This window comes from Babylonia areolata, chromosome 6 (genome assembly GCF_041734735.1).
Source record: "Babylonia areolata isolate BAREFJ2019XMU chromosome 6, ASM4173473v1, whole genome shotgun sequence".
Lineage (NCBI taxonomy): Eukaryota > Metazoa > Mollusca > Gastropoda > Neogastropoda > Buccinidae > Babylonia > Babylonia areolata.
The window spans coordinates 51,354,113-51,375,076 of NC_134881.1; the positions used below are offsets into that span (position 1 = coordinate 51,354,113).

The 20,964-nt window shown below is 42.8% G+C and overlaps 1 protein-coding gene across 1 annotated transcript; it reads right to left on the bottom strand.

Annotated features, from left to right (window-relative positions):
• Positions 1 to 257: 257 nt before the first annotated feature.
• LOC143283436 (PIH1 domain-containing protein 1-like) lies at positions 258 to 20,895 on the bottom strand. The gene is made up of 10 exons (XM_076589673.1): positions 20,689 to 20,895; positions 16,823 to 16,922; positions 15,059 to 15,126; positions 14,425 to 14,542; positions 11,902 to 12,045; positions 8,564 to 8,660; positions 7,816 to 7,917; positions 4,821 to 4,908; positions 3,103 to 3,246; positions 258 to 695 (listed from the first exon to the last, which is right to left on the bottom strand). The coding sequence occupies exons 1-10, from the start codon at positions 20,758 to 20,760 to the stop codon at positions 657 to 659; spliced, it is 972 nt and encodes a 323-aa protein (XP_076445788.1). The 5' UTR covers positions 20,761 to 20,895; the 3' UTR covers positions 258 to 656.
• Positions 20,896 to 20,964: the final 69 nt, after the last annotated feature.

Sequence of the window (20,964 nt, forward strand, 5' to 3'; positions counted from 1 at the left end):
TTGTATCTGTGGATAAACATAACTATACAAATATGATCCACTCTCAATTGTTGCTTTTGTCAGAGTTTGTGTGCATTAGCCTGTTGTTGCACAAGTGAACATACTAAGTTATCCTGACAAATTACTTTAATATTTAACAGTACTCAGGCATACCCCTTCTCTCTCTCACTCTTTTTCTCACACAAACACTCACACACACACACACACTGAAAGCCATGCACGGACACACACACAAAATCACTCATCACACACATACTCACAAACACACAAAGTCAAAGAAAGTAAGGATGGCAAACGGGAATGACGATAGTAAGTTTGGGGAGAAAAATGTATTTTCAAAAACTTCAGATACAGCAATCAGTACAGAAAATTACACAGACACCAAGCACATACCCAGCCTCTTGCCATTCATACACATAATTACATGCATAAACACACCAACAGCAAACACATGAGTATGTACAAACAACAACCACACACACACACACACACATACACGCAAGCCACATACACACACGCATGCACAAAACCACATGCACACACACACACACACACACAAAACCCACACACACATGCGTGCATGCACACCTCAATAAATTGATTCTCATCAGTCTTTCTCAGTCACTATCACAAAGACTTTGATCATTTGCATCAAATCAGGACTCTGCTTGCACTGGCATTGTCAGTGTCAGAATCTGAAACAAAAGTTATATCAGCAGGTTGAACAAGAAAAGGAATGGGTTATATAACTTGTAAATTTGTAAAAAAAAAAAAAATTTTTTTTTAATTATTAAAAAAAAAAGAAAGAAAAAAAAGAAGAGATAGTTTCCACACACACTCTCTGAGCATTGTGCTGGTAAAGCCTTTTGTGATACTTTCAAGAATCCTACAAATAATGAAAAAAAAAAACCCTAAAACTTTCAACTTGTTCACTCTTTTTTATATTTACATATCCATTTTTTCTTGGCTGTGACTCCCATGTATACACAAGTGGGTTTTTACATGGTGTGACCGCTTTTGCCAAGCAGGCAGTAATACTCTGTTTCTGGGGGGTGCATGCCGGGTATGCTCTTGTTTCCATAATGCACCAAACACTGGCATGGATCATGGGATCTTTAACGTGCGCATCTGATCTGCGTATACACACGTAGGAGGTTTAAGCACTAGCGGGTCTGCACATCTGTTGACATGGGAATCAGAAAAACCTCCACCACTTTACCCACCAGGCACCATGACTGGGGCTCAAACCAGGGACCCTCAGACTTAAAGTCCAACACTTTAACTCACTCAGTACGGCCAGTCCTCTCTTCTCCTCTACACAGACCCCTCGGATGTCCAGTGGGTGTCTCAATGACCCAACCTTTAGCTTCCGTCGTCAGAATTGTGGCATTCTTTGTCAACATTCACCTCTTCAGTATAAGAGCCTTCCGCTTGCAATATTTTGATGGTGGTAACTGGGGTGAAACGCTGTTAACGTCGTCTCTTTCGCCGTTCATATGGAAAGAGTTAACTCATTCAGTATGGCCAGTCCTCTCTTCTCCTCTACACAGACCCCTCGGATGTCCAGTGGGTGTCTCAATGACCCAACCTTTAGCTTCCATCGTCAGAATTGTGGCATTCTTTGTCAACATTCACCTCTTCAGTATAAGAGCCTTCCGCTTGCAATATTTTGATGGTGGTAACTGGGGTGAAATGCTGTTAACGTTGTCTCTTTCACCGTTCGTATGGAAAGAGTTAACTCATTCAGTATGGCCAGTCCTCTCTTCTCCTCTACACAGACCCCTCGGATGTCCAGTGGGTGTCTCTATGACCCAACCTTTAGCTTCCGTCGTCAGAATTGTGGTATTCTTTGTCAACATTCACCTCTTCAGTATAAGAGCCTTCCGCTTGCAATATTTTGATGATGGTAATTGGGGTGAAACGCTGTTAACATCGTCTCTTTCGCCGTTCGTATGGAGAGAGTTAACTGCTCGGCTGTTGTGCCCGTCAGAAGCATGACCTCATCTACTGGTGAGGTGTAGAATCAGAGATGCCAACCCCTGTGAAGTGTTTGTGGGAACAATCAGGAAATTGGCAGGAACATTTTGAATTTGGCTGGAACACTTAGACTCTCAGCCACATCGGCAAACGTACATTTTACCTACAAGGCATACAAACAGATTTGTCAGTGTATGTTTGGGAAAACTACTTTTCCAGCCGCTGCTTCTTTACAGCTGACACATCTGTGGCACTGTGTCGCTTCTGACTTTCTCTGTTTCATGCTGCTTGTTCCTTCCTTGCATTCCACAGCTTATTCCACCAGGCGGATACTGTTGGACTGAGACGCAACTTGATTTAGCCACATCATCTCTTGTTTGAGCAAACAATTAAGCTGATTTGTCCACTCAATGCTGCTTCAATGTAAACACACACGTGCTTAGCTAAGCATCATCATGTGAGACCAAGGTTAGCAGTGACTGCCCTGACCTCATGATCGACTGGTCTAGAGCATCTGGGTAATGTTACGACAGGAAAGCATGTGACCATGCTATGTAGTCAAAAATGAAACTTGTCGGAACAATATTGACATTGGCATAATGTCGGAACAATCTGTGATCAAGTGTAACAAAATACGGTGGAATTGTAACAGCTGGCATCTCTGTAGGATTTTTCCGATCTCCCAGGTCAAGATATGTGCAGACCTGCTAGTGCCTGAACCCCCTTCATGTGTATACACATGCAGAAGATCAAAAACACATGTTAAAGATCTGTAATCCATGTCAGTGTTTGGTGGGTTATGGAAACAAGAACATATCCAGCATGCACAGTCCCGAAAAGCAGAGTATGGATGCCTACATGGTGGGGTAAATAAACAAAACGGTCATACATGTAAAATGTTACATGTCCATCTGAGTGTGCATGTGTGTGTGCGCCTGAAATCTGATTGAATGACACAGGAAACGAATAATGAGCGCCCAATGGCAGCCGTCAGTTGGCTCTACCCAGGTAGGTAGCCTGTTGTGCAAATGACCCCGTGTTTGTAAAGCGGCTTAAGAGCTTGGTCTCAGACCGAGGGTAGGCGCTATACAAGTATCCATATCATTCGTTCATTCCTTCCCTCACCTTTGTGGACCTGTCGAACTGTGCCCCCACCTCCTCCTGCACCAGATTGTAGGGCAGGTAGATGTCCAAGTGATAGACATTGGACCGGGTCTCCAGCAGGATGCGATCCTCCCCCACGTCAAGACTGACCGCCTGGGCCGTCTTCTGAAACCCGCAATCTTGTTATGTGAAAACGATGAATGGTGGTGAGGGTGTGTGTCACAGCAAGACAGAGAGAGTGAGAGAGAGAGAGAGAGAGAGAGAGAGAGAGTGTGTGTGTGTGTGTGTGTATGTGTGTGTGTGTGTGTGCGTGTGTGCGTGTATGTGTGTGTGTGTGTGTGTGAATGTTTTGTTGTGTCTAGTCTATAATTTGAAAAAGCAAATTGTTTACAATGAAATGTGTGTGTGTGCATGTGTGTGTGTGTGTGTGTGTGTGTGTGTGTATACATGTACACGAGTGTGTTGTTGTGTCTGTGATTAAAAAAAAAAGCAACCGCTGTTAACAAACAAGAATGAATACACACACACAAATATACACACACACAAACACACACACATACTCTCTCTCTCTCTCTCTCTCTCATAGATTCATACACAAACACACACATACACACACACACTCTCTCACACAGACACAAACATATCACATGCAACAAAAGCAACGCACACCATGTTTATGTTTGTTTTCGCTTTGTTTTTTTGTTGTTGTTGTTTAGTTACATGCCAAAGATAAAGAAGAACACAATGTCATCAAATCAAATGACAGCTACCATGGAAGAAGAAGGAATTTCAAAACCATCAAATCACCAACAAGCTATCTTCAAATCATCTACCCAACCCTCAGACTGAGAGCTGATAATCTGCTGAGTGGGGAAGTGGCCCGGTGGTAAAGCACCTGACTAGGAAACAAGTGTGCAAGGGTTCTTCTTCTTCTTCTTCTGCGTTCACTCGTATGCACACGAGTGGGCTTTTACATGTATGACCGTTTTTACCCCGCCATGTAGGCAGCCATACTCCGTTTTCGGGGGTGTGCATGCTGGGTATGTTCTTGTTTCCATAACCCACCGAACGCTGACATGGATTACAGGATCTTTAACGTGCGTATTTGATCTTCTGCTTGCATATTCACACGAAAGGGGTTCAGGCACTAGCAAGTCTGCACATATGTTGACCTGGGAGATCATAAAAATCTCCACCCTTTACCCACCAGGCGCCGTCACCGTGATTCGAACCCGGGACCCTCAGATTGACAGTCCAACGCTTTAACCACTCGGCTATTGTGCCCGTCCAGTGCAAGGGTTCAAGTCCCAGGATTTTCACTCCCCCTCCCACTTCCCCACATCCCCCCCCTCCACTAGTCCTAGAGTGGTGGTCTTGGTGCTAGTCATTGGAATGAAACAATAAACTGAGGTCTCATGTACAGCATGTGCACAGCGCACTTTAAGAACCCACGGTAACAAAAGGGCTGTCCCTGGTAAAATTCTCTTGAAAAAATACACTTCTATAAAAGAAAAAAAAAAAAACCACTTGCAAACAGATATATATAATTTTAATTAAGATGAAAAACAGAAAAAGGGTGGCACAGTACACTGTAGTGTTTTACTATGGTAATGCGCACTCCCAGGGGAGGAGAGTAGCCGCAAAATTTCGTACAGAGAAATCTCTGTTGTGACAAAAAAAAGTATTAAAAAAAAACCAACACAATACAATGCAATGGCAGTACACAACGATGAACGCACCACCAGGGGCAGGTGGATTTCTGCCACCAGAAACTCTGGGTGTCCCTCAGCCGGCTCCTTCACCAAGCTGAACTTGGGTTCTGGGGCCCTGCAGGCAAGCATGATAATGATAATAATGATACTTGTACTAATAACTACTTCTTCTTCTTCTGCGTTCACTCGTATGCACACGAGTGGGCTTTTACGTGTATGACCGTTTTTACCCCGCCATGTAGGCAGCCATACTCCGTTTTCAGGGGTGTGCATGCTGGGTATGTTCTTGTTTCCATAACTCACCGAACGCTGACATGGATTACAGGATCTTTAACGTGCGTACTTGATCTTCTGCTTGCATATACACACAAAGGGGGTTCAGGCACTAGCAGGTCTGCACATATGTTGACCTGGGAGATCGTAAAAATCTCCACCCTTTACCCACCAGGCGCCGTCACCGTGATTCGAACCCGGGACCCTCAGATTGCCAGTCCAACGCTTTAACCACTCGGCTATTGCGCCCGTCAAGTACTAATAACAATAGTAGTAGTAGTAGGTCAGGGGCATAGCCCTTGCTACTGGTACCATGTAACCCAGTACTACCAGCCGCATGTGAAGTCTGCCAACGACGGAACAGGCGGAGGAGGAAACCTTTCCCAACGGCTGTGAAGGCGGAAGAGGATGACCAAAGGGCAGGGGGAGTTCTTATCCTTGGCTGGAAGTCCCCCTAGGAGAAGGAGCTCTGAAAAAAAAAACTTGCACCTGCCGAGGCCGTCCTACACGTGGCAGTATCTGCACCTGTGGGACTGTGAGCGTCGGTAGGCGAGAGAGTGGGGAAGGGACTGCACAACTCCTCCCCACTAAAAACAGTCACCTGTGCTGGTCAGGCAACCAGGCTCAACTTCTGGAGACGTTTTCCCTTGCAACACCTGTGGGAAGTGCTGCACATCCAGAATCGGCCTCTTCTCCCATATGAGGACACACACCGACAGATAAGCCTGCCTGCCTACTCATCCGTCGGACCGACGGGAGACTCCATCAGTAGCAGTAGGCCTCCTTCGGTCATGGCTGACCATGGATAGAGTATATCCGACCTAATGTCTAACTGGGCTGTCTGCTTGGACCGAGCAGCATCGCCTGTGACTGTAGAGACCGATGCGAGAGAGACAGACTCTGTCACAACTATCACATGTGTAAGGTGATGCTGGTCTGTCAGCTGCCGTCCCTTTTCTGCAAGCTTGCTTTTCTGCTGCAGCAGCTGACAGCTTGTCCTCACCAATCCGTAGCTGACTCCTGAGAGTGCCTCTCCATCTGCCGCGGTCATAACAATACTGATTATAAAAACAACAACAATATCAATCTTCTTCTTCATTCGTGGGCTGAGGAGGAAGGTGGCAGAATGGTTAAGACGCTCAGCTGCCAATACAGAGAGTCCGTGAGGGTGTGGGTTTGAATCCCATTCTCGCCCTTTCTCCCAAGTTTGACTGGACAATCAAACCGAGCGTCTAGTCTTTTGGATGAGACAATAAACTGAGGTCCTGTGTGCAGCACACACTTGGCGCACTGAAAAAGAACCCATGGCAATAAGAATGTTGTCCTCTGGCAAAATTATGTAAAAAGAAATCCACTCTGATAGGTGCATAAATCATAAGTATGCACTCAAGGCCTGACTAAGTGTGTTGGGTTATGCTGCTGTCAGGCGTCTGTGTAGCCGATGTGGTGTAGCGTATATGGATTTGTCCGAGCGGAGTGGCGCCTCCTTGAGAAACTGAAACTGAAACTGAAACTTGTGGGTTGCAACTCCCACGTTCACATATATGTACATGAGTGGGCTTTTTACATTTATGACCATTTTTATACCCAACCATGCAGGCAACCATACTCCATTTTCAAGGGTGTGCATGCTGGGTATGTTCTTGTTTCCATAACCCACCACTGAATGCTGACATAGATTATAGGATCTTTAACGTGCATATTTGATCTTCTGCTTGTGTATACACATGAAGGGGGTTCAGGCACGAGCAGGTCTGCACATATCATTATATGCTGACCTGGGAAATCGGAAAAATCTCCACTCATTACCCAACATGCGCCATTACTGAGATTCGAATCCGGGATCCTCAGATTGAAAGTCCAACGCTTTAAGTTTAACCATTAATATTTTGGCTATTGTGCCCATCACAATATCAATAATAGGACAAAATACGAAAAACCGTATGAAGAGCACAGGAACAGGAGTCATGATGGCTGCCGGAAAAAGAGGGCACTAGTCAGGGGAGCAAAGCGGAGGTTACCTACTTCCGGGAGGTTATCGGCCGTAGCTACTTTCAATTTCTCTGCATAGGCGGATAGTAGTTTACACAGGACAGGAATGTCAGACCCCTGCCGGAGTCTGCACTTGTGGGTCACGGTTAAGTATGTGTAATTAAAAACTATTTTTACAATTATAATTATCATAACGATATCAATATTACTACAAATAACAATGGTAATAAAAAATATAATAATAATCATAAATTATAATATACATATCCACTAATACTGTTAAAAAGATAATAATAATAATAATAATAATAATAATAACAATAAAGCAGATAATACTGATAATGGTACAATCATATAGCACTATCAAACCTTTCAAAGCCCTTTACAATAACATACCAGTAAGACACAAAGTGAGTGAGTGAGTGAGTGAGTGAGTGTGTGTGTGTGTGTGTGTGTGTGTGTGTGTGTGTGTGTGTGTGTGTGTGTGTGTGTGTGTGTGTCTGTGTGTCTGTGTGTGTGTGTAAATGCATGCGCTTTCACACGCGCAAATATGCATGCCTGCAGTGTGTGTGTGTGTGTGTGTACGTATGTATATCTAAGAGACAGAGAGTAAATAAAAGGAGGGTGCACGCATGGCTGTGAATGCATTCATGTGTCAATTCACATGTTTTTTGTTTTTCTTTTAAATATACATATTCAATGTACATCTGAGCAGAGGATGAGGATCAACCAACAATAGGAAGCAAGAAAAACTCACTGTTTCTTTTCAATTTCTTTTCTCTCGGATTCTTTCACTTCCTGAATAAGTCCCGACGTCTTCCACTGATTATCCATTTCACTGCTTGTGGCTGCCTCTGTCCTGAAATAGGATATTTCACGGCTAAACACCTTTACAGTCACAACGACAACGTTCAGATTTTTCATTCTAAATGAAGTTCCATCTCAGACTATCACAACTGTACTCAAAAGGTTATCACAGAAATTACCATGAGAAGTTTCAAAACGCATTAAAAACTTGACAGTCACATACCCCCCCCCCCAAAAAAAAACCAAAAAAACAACAAACCACACACACAAAAAAACAATAAACGCACCTGATCATTTACCTGTGATCCATGTCCATGATCCACGATGATTGAAAAAAAAAAAAAACCCACTAAAAACTTGACAGTCACAGAGACAAACAGCAAAAAAACAACAAAAAAAACAAAACAAAACAAAAACTGACACACTAAATGCACCTGATCATTTACCTGTTATCCATATCCATGATGATTGGAAAAAAAAAAAAGAAAAGAAAAAAAAAAGAAGAGAGACTCGTACCAAAAAACAACAACAAAAAACCCACACATACTAAACGCACCTGATCATTTACCTGTCATCGAAGTCCATGACGATTGGAAAAAATAATAATAAAAAAATAAAAATCGAGAGACAAGACACACACCAAAAAAAAAAAAAAAAAAAAAAAGAAACAAAAACAAAACCACCTGATCATCATTTACCTGTGATCCATGTCCATGATGACGGGTTTGGACTTGGTGCGCACTGTCTGTTCCTGGAGCTGTCCCACACACCTCCTGTTCTTCAGCACCACCCACTCTGCAAACCCGTACAGCAACATGATGCAAGCACAGCAATAACTACACCATCTCTCTCTCAAAGCCATACGGCAACATGATGCAAGCACAGCAATAACTACACCATCTCTCTCTCTCTCAAAGACATACAGCAATATGATGCAAGCACAGCAATAACTACACCATATATATCTCTCTCAAAGCCATACGGCAACATGATGCAAGCACAGCAATAACTACACCATATCTCTCTCAAAGCCATACAGCAACATGATGCAAGCACAGCAATAACTACACCATATCTCTCTCAAAGCCATACGGCAACATGATGCAAGCCCAGCAATAACTACACCATCTCTCTCTCTCAAAGCCATACAGCAACAAGATGCAAGCACAGCAATAACTACACCATATCTCTCTCTCTCTCTCAAAGCCATACAGCAACATGATGCAAGCACAGCAATAACTACACCATATCTCTCTCTCTCAAAGCCATACAGCAACATGATGCAAGCACAGCAATAACTACACCATCTCTCTCTCAAAGCCATACAGCAACATGATGCAAGCACAGCAATAACTACACCATCTCTCTCTCAAAGCCATACAGCAACATGATGCAAGCACAGCAATAACTACACCATATCTCTCTCTCTCTCAAAGCCATACAGCAACATGATGCAAGCACAGCAATAACTACACCATCTCTCTCTCTCTCAAAGCCATACAGCAACATGATGCAAGCACAGCAATAACTACACCATCTCTCTCTCAAAGCCATACAGCAACATGATGCAAGCACAGCAATAACTACACCATATCTCTCTCTCTCTCTCTCAAAGCCATACAGCAACATGATGCAAGCACAGCAATAACTACACCATCTCTCTCTCTGTCAAAGCCATACAGCAACATGATGCAAGCACAGCAATAACTACACCATCTCTCTCTCTGTCAAAGCCATACAGCAACATGATGCAAGCACAGCAATAACTACACCATATATCTCTCTCTCAAAGCCATACAGCAACATGATGCAAGCACAGCAATAACTACACCATATCTCTCTCTCTCAAAGACATACAGCAATATGATGCAAGCACAGCAATAACTTCACCATATCTCTCTCTCAAAGACATACAGCAACATGATGTAAGCACAGCAATAACTACACCATCTCTCTCTCTCAAAGACATACAGCAACATGATGCAAGCGCAGCAATAACTACACCATATCTCTCTCAATGACATACAGCAACATGATGCAAGCACAACAATAACTACACCATCTCTCTCTCAATGACATACAGCAACATGATGCAAGCGCAGCAATAGCTACACCATATCTCTCTCTCTCAAAGCCATACGGCAACATGATGCAAGCACAGCAATAACTACACCATATCTCTCTCTCTCTCAAAGCCATACGGCAACATGATGCAAGCACAGCAATAACTACACCATCTCTCTCTCTCTCTCTCAAAGACATACAGCAACATGATGCAAGCACAGCAATAACTACACCATATATATCTCTCTCAAAGCCATACAGCAACATGATGCAAGCACAGCAATAACTACACCATATCTCTCTCTCTCTCTCAAAGCCATACGGCAACATGATGCAAGCACAGCAATAACTACACCATATCTCTCTCTCTCAAAGACATACAGCAACATGATGCAAGCACAGCAATAACTACACCATATCTCTCTCTCTCAAAGACATACAGCAACAAGGTACAACCACAGCAATAACTACACCATCTCTCTCTCAAAGCCATACAGCAACAAAATACAAGCACAGCAATAACTACACCATCTCTCTCTCAAAGACATACAGCAACAAGATGCAAGGACAGCAATAACTACACCATATCTCTCTCTCTCTCTCTCTCAAAGCCATACGGCAACATGATGCAAGCACAGCAATAACTACACCATCTCTCTCTCTCTCAAAGCCATACAGCAACAAGGTACAACCACAGCAATAACTACACCATATCTCTCTCAAAGCCATACAGCAACATGAAGCAAGCACAGCAATAACTACACCATCTCTCTCTCTCTCTCAAAGCCATACGGCAACATGATGCAAGCACAGCAATAACTACACCATATATCTCTCTCTCTCAAAGCCATACGGCAACATGATGCAAGCACAGCAATAACTACACCATATATCTCTCTCTCAAAGCCATACAGCAACATGATGCAAGCACAGCAATAACTACACCATATCTCTCTCAAAGCCATACAGCAACATGATGCAAGCATAGCAATAACTACACCATATCTCTCTCTCTCTCAAAGCCATACAGCAACATGATGCAAGCATAGCAATAACTACACCATCTCTCTCTCAAAGCCATACAGCAACATGATGCAAGCACAGCAATAACTACACCATCTCTCTCTCAAAGCCATACAGCAATATGATGCAAGCACAGCAATAACTACACCATCTCTCTCTCTCTCAAAGACATACAGCAACATGATGCAAGCACAGCAATAACTACACCATATCTCTCTCTCAAAGTCATACGGCAACATGATGCAAACACAGCAATAACTACACCATATCTCTCTCTCAAAGCCATACAGCAACATGATGCAAGCACAGCAATAACTACACCATATCTCTCTCTCTCTCAAAGCCATACAGCAACATGATGCAAGCACAGCAATAACTACACCATATCTCTCTCAAAGCCATACGGCAACATGATGCAAACACAGCAATAACTACACCATCTCTCTCTCATACAGCAACAAGATGCAAGCACAACAATACCACTACTGAAAGAGAAACTGTAAGACACGTTTGCTGACAAAAACTGAAAAAGACCATTATTATGCGAAAGATCTGCATTTCCTTACACACACAACAACATCAAGTCTGACCAAGCTCCCGCATTCCAACAAAAACCACCCCGTTCGAAGTGAACATACGCAGCAACACAGCACAGGTCACAATCATAAACCATGTTATGCTATGCTCAGTGATCTTGACTGTGTTTAATTTTTTTTTACTTCGAAAATTCAATATTCATCACAATATAGTAATAACAAAAACAAACAAACAAAAATTTCTTTCAACTGATTTATCAAAGAAAATCCTGTAACTCTTGATTTCTCACAAACGGGTCTTTTATTTTCTTTCTTTTTAAAATTTTATTTTTATACATATCTGAAATATGAAGCAATCAACAAAATGCCAAACCAAAGAAAAAAACAACAACACCCAAAACAACCCAACCAACCTCGTTTGAGTTCGGCTTCGTACTTCTCCTCAATCCCTTCACAGACGATGGAGAGGAAAAAGGTCTGGAACAAGTTGTTTGTCTGCAGCTTCTTGATAAAGTCTGTGTGTACAATGACGTCGTACACCGTACACCCACCACCACCTGTTATAAAGAAGAGAGAGAAAAAAAATTCAAGACAAAAAAGAAAAAGAATAAATGAAAAAAAGAAAATAAAAAAAAAGAACATCGAGCAACAGCTCGGACCAACATCTTCATGCACTCAGGCTGTTTGTTTCCCCTCACCTAAAAAGAACAGGCATAAAAAAAACAGTCTCACCTCATCATTTCTAAAGAAGCTCTGGTGTTTAATTTATTTATCTATTTATTTTCTTACTATTATGTTTAGTATGAATGTTTTCACTCAAACTGATTGAACAAAAAAAAATGCACAATTAATTTAATCATCATATAATCGGCTCCAACAAAATGAATATGTGATGTTAGAAGCAACAATGCTAGAACATCAAACCATAACAATGAAAACATGAACGACACACAGACACCCCCCGCCCATCCTCCCACCCACACAATGCCTTGATTGACACACAAAGGGATGCAAGTGGGGATGTAGGGTGCAGGGGAGGGGGGAATGTATCTCTGAAAGGCAAGACATGTTGGAGATCTGAGTGTGTGCAGGGGAGGGGGGAATGTATCTCTGAAAGGCAAGACGTGTTGGAGATCTGAATGTTTGCAGGAGAGGGGGGAATGTATCTCTGAAAGGCAAGACTTGTTGGAGACCTGAGTGTTTGCAGGGGAGGGGGAAATATATCTCTGAAAGGCATGACATGTTGGAGATCTGAGTGTGTGCAGGGGAGGGGGGGAATGTATCTCTGAAAGGCAAGACATGTTGGAGATCTATCTGAGTGTGTGCAGGGGAGGGGGGAATGTATCTCTGAAAGGCAAGACATGTTGGAGATCTGAGTGTGTGCAAGGGAGGGGGGAATGTATCTCTGAAAGGCAAGACATGTTGAAGATCTGAGTGTTTGATGGGGAGGGGGGGAATGTATCTCTGAAAGGCAAGACATGTTGGAGATCTGAGTGTTTGATGGGGAGCGGGGAATGTATCTCTGAAAGGCAAGACATGTTGGAGATCTGAGTGTGTGCAGGGGAGGGGGGAATGTATCTCTGAAAGGCAAGACATGTTGGAGATCTGAGTGTGTGCAGGGGAGGGTGGAATGTATCTCTGAAAAGCAAGACATGTTGGAGATCTATCTGTGTGTGTCCAGGGGAGGGGGGAATGTATCTCTGAAAGGCAAGACATGTTGGAGATCTGAGTGTGTGCAGGGGAGGGGGGAATGTATCTCTGAAAGGCAAGACATGTTGGAGATCTATCTGTGTGTGTGTAGGGGAGGGGGGAATGTATCTCTGAAAGGCAAGACATGTTGGAGATCTGAGTGTGTGCTGGGGAGGGGGGAATGTATCTCTGAAAGGCAAGACATGTTGGAGATCTGTCTGAGTGTTTGCAGGGGAGGGGGGAATGTATCTCTGAAAGGCATGACATGTTGGAGATCTGTCTGAGTGTTTACAGGGGAGGGGGGAATGTATCTCTGAAAGGCATGACATGTTGGAGATCTGAGTGTGTGCAGGGGAGGGGGGGGGGGGAATGTATCTCTGAAAGGCAAGACATGTTGGAGATCTATCTGTGTGTGTGCAGGGGAGGGGGGAATGTATCTCTGAAAGGCAAGACATGTTGGAGATCTGAGTGTGTGCAGGGGAGGGGGGAATGTATCTCTGAAAGGCAAGACATGTTGGAAATCTGAGTGTGTGCAGGCTGCGCTGGAGAAGCCTTCCGTGTACTGCTTTTTATAACATAAATTTGACATCTATGTTCTGTGACTGACAACTGATATTTTGGTATTACTCTTTTGTCACAACAGATTTCTCTGTGTGAAATTCAGGCTGCTCTCCCCAGGGAGAGCTTGTCGCTGCACTGAGAGCGCCACCCATTTAAAAAAAAATTTTTCTGCCTGCAATTTTACTTATTTTCATATCAAAGTGGATTTTTCTACAGAATTTTGCCAGCGACCACCCTTTTGTTGCTGTGGGTTCTTTTACATGCGCTTAATGCATGCTGCACATGGGACTTCGGCTTATCGTCTCACCCAAATGACTAGCATCCAGACCACCACTCAAGGTCTGGTGGAGGGGGAGAAAATACTGGCGATTGTCGATATTATTCAAACCAGTGCGCTCAGATTCTCTCGCTTCGTAGGTGGATGCGTTACCTCTAGGCTAACACTCCACTTTCATTCAAACATTCTAGGCTTTTTTCAAAGGGTGGCGGCACTGCTTTGTAGCACTCCTCGGAGGAAAGTGGGCTCTGCACTGCAAGACAAAGGCCGTGCCATTTGCCACTGTTACTTACAGTCCAACCAAGCACACAGGGCCATTTCAGGACAGATGGGGGAAAAAAATCAATTTAAAAAACACACTACGATACATACAATGCACTTTTTTGTATGTGTTAGGATTGCGTCTCACTTTTATCCAGCTCAGCGTGTGGTTCCCCTATGCACATGGGGATGCGAAACTGGGACATGTCATCCGATTCCAAGATCTTCAGCAGTTCATCATCGGTCAGATCTTTTGTGGGAGGAACCTGTGGAGATATCGCTCACCATTAACCTTTACATGTCAAAGTATATATATATATAAAAAGCTTACATTCTAATGAAAACCACACATATTTCTTTTCAAAGCAATAACCCTTTGCATTCTGATTTTGCCTGTCTCAAATATTTCACACTGATGAAAGAGTGAATGACAAAGAAGCAAACAAAAATAAGAAAGAAAATAGACATGTCAGTCATGGGTGGTGTGACTGGAAGGATTACCGTACAAAAAAGAAGCAAAAATATCCTGATCAAATTTGCACACAATACATTCAAATGACACCTTCATCTAACTAACCGTTATCACTAATAAATCACATGCACGCAGATCTCCATTCAAAATGCATCTTTACTACATAACAGATGAGCACATAATGACATGCACATGTATTTAAACACATGCACGCTCACATAATTCATGTGTTCACACACACACACACACACACACTTTGTGTGTTAATGCATGCATACACACAATCTAACTGATGTGAAAGCATACATACTTTGTCTGACTGGCAGATATTGAAGAAAATTTTCTCATCACCTGCAGATTTCAACTTGACACAGAAACCTGTAGAACAGAAATTGGAAGACGCATTCAATATGCTGACAGAGAACCATATCTAAATCAAACACATGAACTGAACCTGCAGGCAGAATCTGTCCATTACTTTCTAACTCTATTTATTTCTATCTATAAATCCAAATGTCTGAAGTTTTTATGCAATAAATCATAAAGTTTTTATTACAATATCATTTATACACTCCCCTATCCATTGATTCATCTGCTTGTCAACTTGTTTTTTGTTTTTTTTCCTTTCACATATTTTACTGATAATCAATTAAGAGGAAATATATATATATATATATACTCTTTCAATTTGTTTCAATTAATTTTAGCTGTCTGTTTCAGTGTTTTGCTGTAACTAACCATTCCAAAGCAAGAAGGGTGACACAATGTACATTTTACCCATTACATTTTCAGAAAGGATTTTTTTCTATCAAATATCTTACATCTATTCTCATAGCCTACTGCTGTAACGGGAACAATCCTGACTTAAAGTTCAGCTCATTTCAGTTTCTGAAGAAGGTAATACTGCTTTGGACTGATCCATATATATATATATATATATATATGTGTGTGTGTGTGTGTGTGTGTGTGTGTGTGTGTGTGTTGCACCACACCTGCACAGCAAATGCCCAACCAGCAGCATAACCCAACGCGCTTAGTCTGGCCTCTTTTTAGAAAAAAGCTGCATATCTGTTTAGAAAAACAGCTGTGTAAGTTCATGCTCAACATGAGACCTCAGTTTATCATGTCATCGGAATGACACAGACCATCATCCAGGGTCTGTTGGAAGGATTAGCAAACATCTCAGTCTGAGCAGGAATCAAAGGCAGAAGACTTGCTTCCTCCCGATACGATAATAAGGATACCTATATAGCACATATCTCAAGTCAGACACCAACCTCTAATTCTAAGCCCTTTACAAACACAGAGTCATTTGCACAACAGAATGCTTACCACACCCACACTCCATTTTCGGGGGTGTGCATGCTGGGTATGTTCTTGTTTCCATACCCCATCGAATGCTGACATGGATTACACGATCTTTAACGTGCATATTTGATCTTTGATCTGTGTACGAATACGCACAATGGGGGTTCAGGCACTAGCAGGTGTGCACATATGTTGATCAGAAAAATCTCCACCCTTTACCTACCAGGTGTGATGGGAATCGAACTCAAGAAACTTGGGTGAGAACCTAGTGCTCTGACCATATGACCACCGCACCCATAACTCACAGTTAGACACTCACCTTCTAAGCCATTGCTCCACTGAGAGTCGGCACAGCGTGTGCATGTCTGTATGTTTGTTTATAAGTTACATGCTTATTTACTTATTTATTCATCAATAAAATATCATCATTGTCTCTTTTTTGTTGTTTATTTATTGTGTTTTTTTCCTGCAATTCATTTTACTTCATTATCTATCTGCTTACAATTCTATGTTGTTCGTTTATGTATTTATCTATTTATTCATTGATTTACTGATGTATCCATTTACTTTTTTTATGTACTTTTTTTTTTCTTCTTTTTCTCAGGGCCTGACTGAGCATGTTGGGTTACGCTGCTGGTCTGGCATCTGCTTAGCATATGTAGCATATGTAATATATGGATTTGTCTGAACGCAGTGACGCCTCCTTGAGTAACTGAACTGAACTGAACTCCTGTGACAACCAGGCCACCCAGCCCATGGTGCTTACCCGGAGTGGGTGTGATTCTGGTGACCGGGACTCCTCCCACACTCTGCCCCTCACCTCCACCTCCCATGGCCATTTCCGCCAGCTGAGAGGGATCCATGCCCTGCATTTATCAAAACAAAAAAACAAAAAAGCTGAAGACATGACTATCATAATTTCAACAATGGCTGATTATATATATACATATATATATATATATGTATATATATATATCAGGGTTCCCAGGTGGTGGGCATGAAGCCAAAAAAGGACCTTTAAAGGACTTTATAAGGACCTCAAATCAGTTTAAAAGGACCTTTGCCGACATGACTTTACAGTACACCCCAATCTATTTGACATGCAGAACAGCAGACACTTACCTCTCATAAACGGAAGAACAGCTAATCCCATTTGACTGTCGTATTTAGTCTTTGCAATTCACGTCACTGTAGGCTAGGCCTAAGCAAAGCAGCAGCAGCAGGCGTGACTCACAGCCACTGTACCACGCTTCGCGTCTGCCACCGAGCAGAAAGCGCACTACTGTTAGGGCCTAGGCCTATAGGCTGTATCCTCCTACAGTAAGTACTGAGTTTCAGACGATCGCGTCGGCATCTTTCAACGCGCTTTGCAACTTGCGGTTTTGGTGTCGAAGGTGTTTCAGTTTCGTTCTCAAGTCTCTTTCTCTTCATAAAACAGGACTTAACAGTACCTTTCAAAAATTAAAAGGACCTCCTGATGAGTTAAAAGGACCAACTTGCTGAATCAAAGCACTTAAAAGGCCTTTTGACCAAAATCCAATTCCTAAGGACTTAAAAGGACTTGAAAGGACCCTACGAACCTTGTATATGATGATTATGATGAGAGAGAGAGAGAGAGAGAGAGAGAGAGAGATACATATATTTTTAATTTGTACAACTTTGCAAGAACTAGTAGACTACATAATCAGCTTAATCTCCAGTCCAACTTCCAAGCAAAGTCATACTGAATATTGTGATAAACAGACTAAAGCCACAGGCAAAATCAATTATTGCTGAGGAACAAGCAACAACATCAACCGATGCCAGCCTGATAAGAACCATAGAGCACCTCTACAACAAGGCAGCCAGGGCATTCTCCTCCAACAGTAGTGTAGGGGTCTGCAACAGGATGACAGCTGGAATCAGTCGAAGCTGTCTGCCCTCAACTTCTCTCTTTCACGTCTTCCTCAGCAAATCATGACCGGTGCATTGAAAGAACATGACCGGTGCACTGAAAGAACATGACCGGTGCATTGAAAGAACATGCAGGAGCAGTCAGCATCGGAGGGACGGGCGCAATAGCCGAGTGGTTAAAGCGTTGTACTTTCAATCTGAGGATCCTGGGTTCGAATCTCGGTAACGGCGCCTGGTGGGTAAAGGGTGGAGATTTTTACGATCTCCCAGGTCAACATATGTGCAGACCTGCTAGTGCCTGAACCCCCTTCATGTGTATAGTTTCAGTTTCAGTTTCAGTAGCTCAAGGAGGCGTCACTGCGTTCGGACAAATCCATATACGCTACAACACATCTGCCAAGCAGATGCCTGACCAGCAGCGTAACCCAACGCGCTTAGTCAGGCCTTGAGAAAAAAAAAAAAAAAATCAAATACGCACGTTAAAGATCCTGTAATCCATGTCAGCGTTCGGTGGGTTATGAAAACAAGAACATACCCAGCATGCACGCCCCCGAAAGCAGAGTATGGCTGCCTACATGGCGGGGTAAAAACGGTCATACACGTAAAAGCCTACTCGTGTACATACGAGTGAACGTGGGAGTTGCAGCCCACGAACGCAGAAGAAGAAGAAGCAGCATCGGAGGGAGAACAATCACCAGCTCACATTCTGTCCATGATACTGATGGTCCAGCAGGAGAAAAATATGAGTTACCAAGATCGGTGAAACACCTTGACAAGACTTATGCTGCCTACAGCATTGAAACCAGTGCAGAGAAGACCAGTCTGGTGACCAACAACACCAGTGGCATCAGGACAGACATTCCGAGTCAATCATCAATGGCAAGAAACTGGAAACAGTCCACAGTTTCAAGTACTTTGGAGCTATAGTAACAGACCAGGGATCAAAGCCTGAGAAACTGTGTAAGAATAGGATTGCACAAACAACAACAGCAATGACAAAACTAAAGACACCATTTGGAGTCACAAGAACATTGCGAAAAAGCTCAAAGATCAGACTGATGTGCTCTTTGGTTATAAATCTCAAGATTCCTGCTTGCCCAGTGTTCAACATCAATGGTTGCCCGACTGCCCTGGTCATGTAGATTGTCATGTTAGGCAAGCTAAACCCTTTATGATCTTGCCAGACAGGGCAAATGATCTTTTTTGTCACAAAACCGAAATCCAGCATTAGATACCCCCGGGGTATTCTCCAGCACAAAAGGCTTTGAGTCACAACTCTGACAGGCAGTCAATGGAAGAGTGAAGAAGAGCTGAGAGCTGTTGCGCATCTGTTAGGCAACTTGCCATTGAGTGATTGACTGCTATTTTTGGACACCCAATAGTAATTTTTCTTACAAACTGCTTTCAATTACTTTGTCTTCTGGCGATCACACAATAACTCCAACTCCAAGGGACCATAGTCCAGACTCATCCTGCTTAAAACTTATTGGTCAGACCCATTTCTCTACGACACTGAGCACAGCATTCTCCACTTTATGGTTTTCAAGACCATGCACAGTCCATTTTGTTTAGTTCACAGTTGATGTTGCTGCTAATCGACTGTTGGCCAGACTTCTTGACCAAAAGTAAAAAGTTCACTCCCAGTGCCTGCCCATGGGCATTTAATATCGTCAATGAAGCCTGTCTGTAGTCAATTAAATAGGACAATATGAGCAGACTATGAATGGCTGAAACCATCCCCCACACCCACACCCCCTATCCAAACCCACTCACCCTTCCACTCCCAAAGCAATCAAAATCATTGCCACTCTCAAAATCAGCACACACACCCCCACCCCACACACACACCACCAGCAGACTTTTCCGTATACCACCATCTGTTCTTCCTTGCCCCAATTCCCCTCCTCTGCATAAACATGACATAGGCTACAATGTTTTATTTCTGTCTCTTTCTTTCTCTTGCCTGGGATGGTGTGAAGGGATCAAATTCAGAGTGCAGTTATTTTGAAGAGTTCAACACATATATATCAAAAGGCAGTGCTCTTTTCCCATTAAACTACCATTGAAGTGATATGGGCATGTCTCATAAGGACTCTGCAGGACTTGCCAATACAATCCTTGAAGTGCAAGGAAGGAGGAGAGGCAGACAGAAAATTAAACAGGAGGATGATATGTATCCCAGAACAGACATGCCTGGGACTGAGAAACACCCTGAGAGAGTCTAGGAACAGAGGGAAATGGAGATAACTGGTTGCCAGGTCAAAGGTAGTGCCCCTGGTGTCTTCAGATTACAGGATAGTAGAAGAAGAAGAAAATATACGGGCATTCAACTACAAGTACGATATTCCATTCACAACATGTGCACAAACACACACAGAAACACAGACTAGAGAGAGAGAGAGAGAGAGAGAGAGAGAGAGCAAAAGTTTAATATCAATGTGACACATTAGTCAATAAGATGGTAGGCAAGACGGAAGATATGTGTTCTGAAAGACTTTTTAAATCAAAAGTAACTGTGGTATCCACCTGACAGAGTACTCCCCTCCATACCTACTGAACAATGATCAGCAGAAAAAGCGCTGTCCTTGGGGATAAGGAGAGAGAGGGGAGGGACAGAGGAATAGATGACCAGAACATGCGCAGTCATCTATTAAAACTATGGTCAAGACACAAATTTGTGCAATCAACCATCATCCTTTTTCACAGTAACAAATGCTATGAAATTATGAAGCGACTTACCGATTCCAATAATAATTTCTCCAAAAGCGCTTCTGTACCTCCAGTTTCGGAGTCTAAAAGACTGGAATCCATAATTTTTAAGATTATCTCTGAGTTTATTGTTCTTTAGACACAAGTAGTAAACTTGTATGTGCTGAGCGTGATCGACGATAACTGAAATTTCGAGAACCAGGTTTTCACATGTTGCTGACCGCCGCCATTTTGACGCTTTTTTTCCTAACGTAAACCAATAAGATGCCTCGTTTCAAACTGGCCTTGGACGTCACTTGAGGGGCC

Bases quoted from the DNA above. Each gene is read 5' to 3' on its own strand.
- LOC143283436 (XM_076589673.1), bottom strand. From the start codon at position 20,760: ATGGATTCCAGTCTTTTAGACTCCGAAACTGGAGGTACAGAAGCGCTT. The intron at 12,046-14,424 runs GTGAGACGCAAT...TCTTTATAACAG, and splicing joins ACACGCTGAGCTGGATAAAA to GTGGTGGTGGGTGTACGGTG. The intron at 696-3,102 runs GTGAGGGAAGGA...CTTTTGTTTCAG, and splicing joins AGTTCGACAGGTCCACAAAG to ATTCTGACACTGACAATGCC.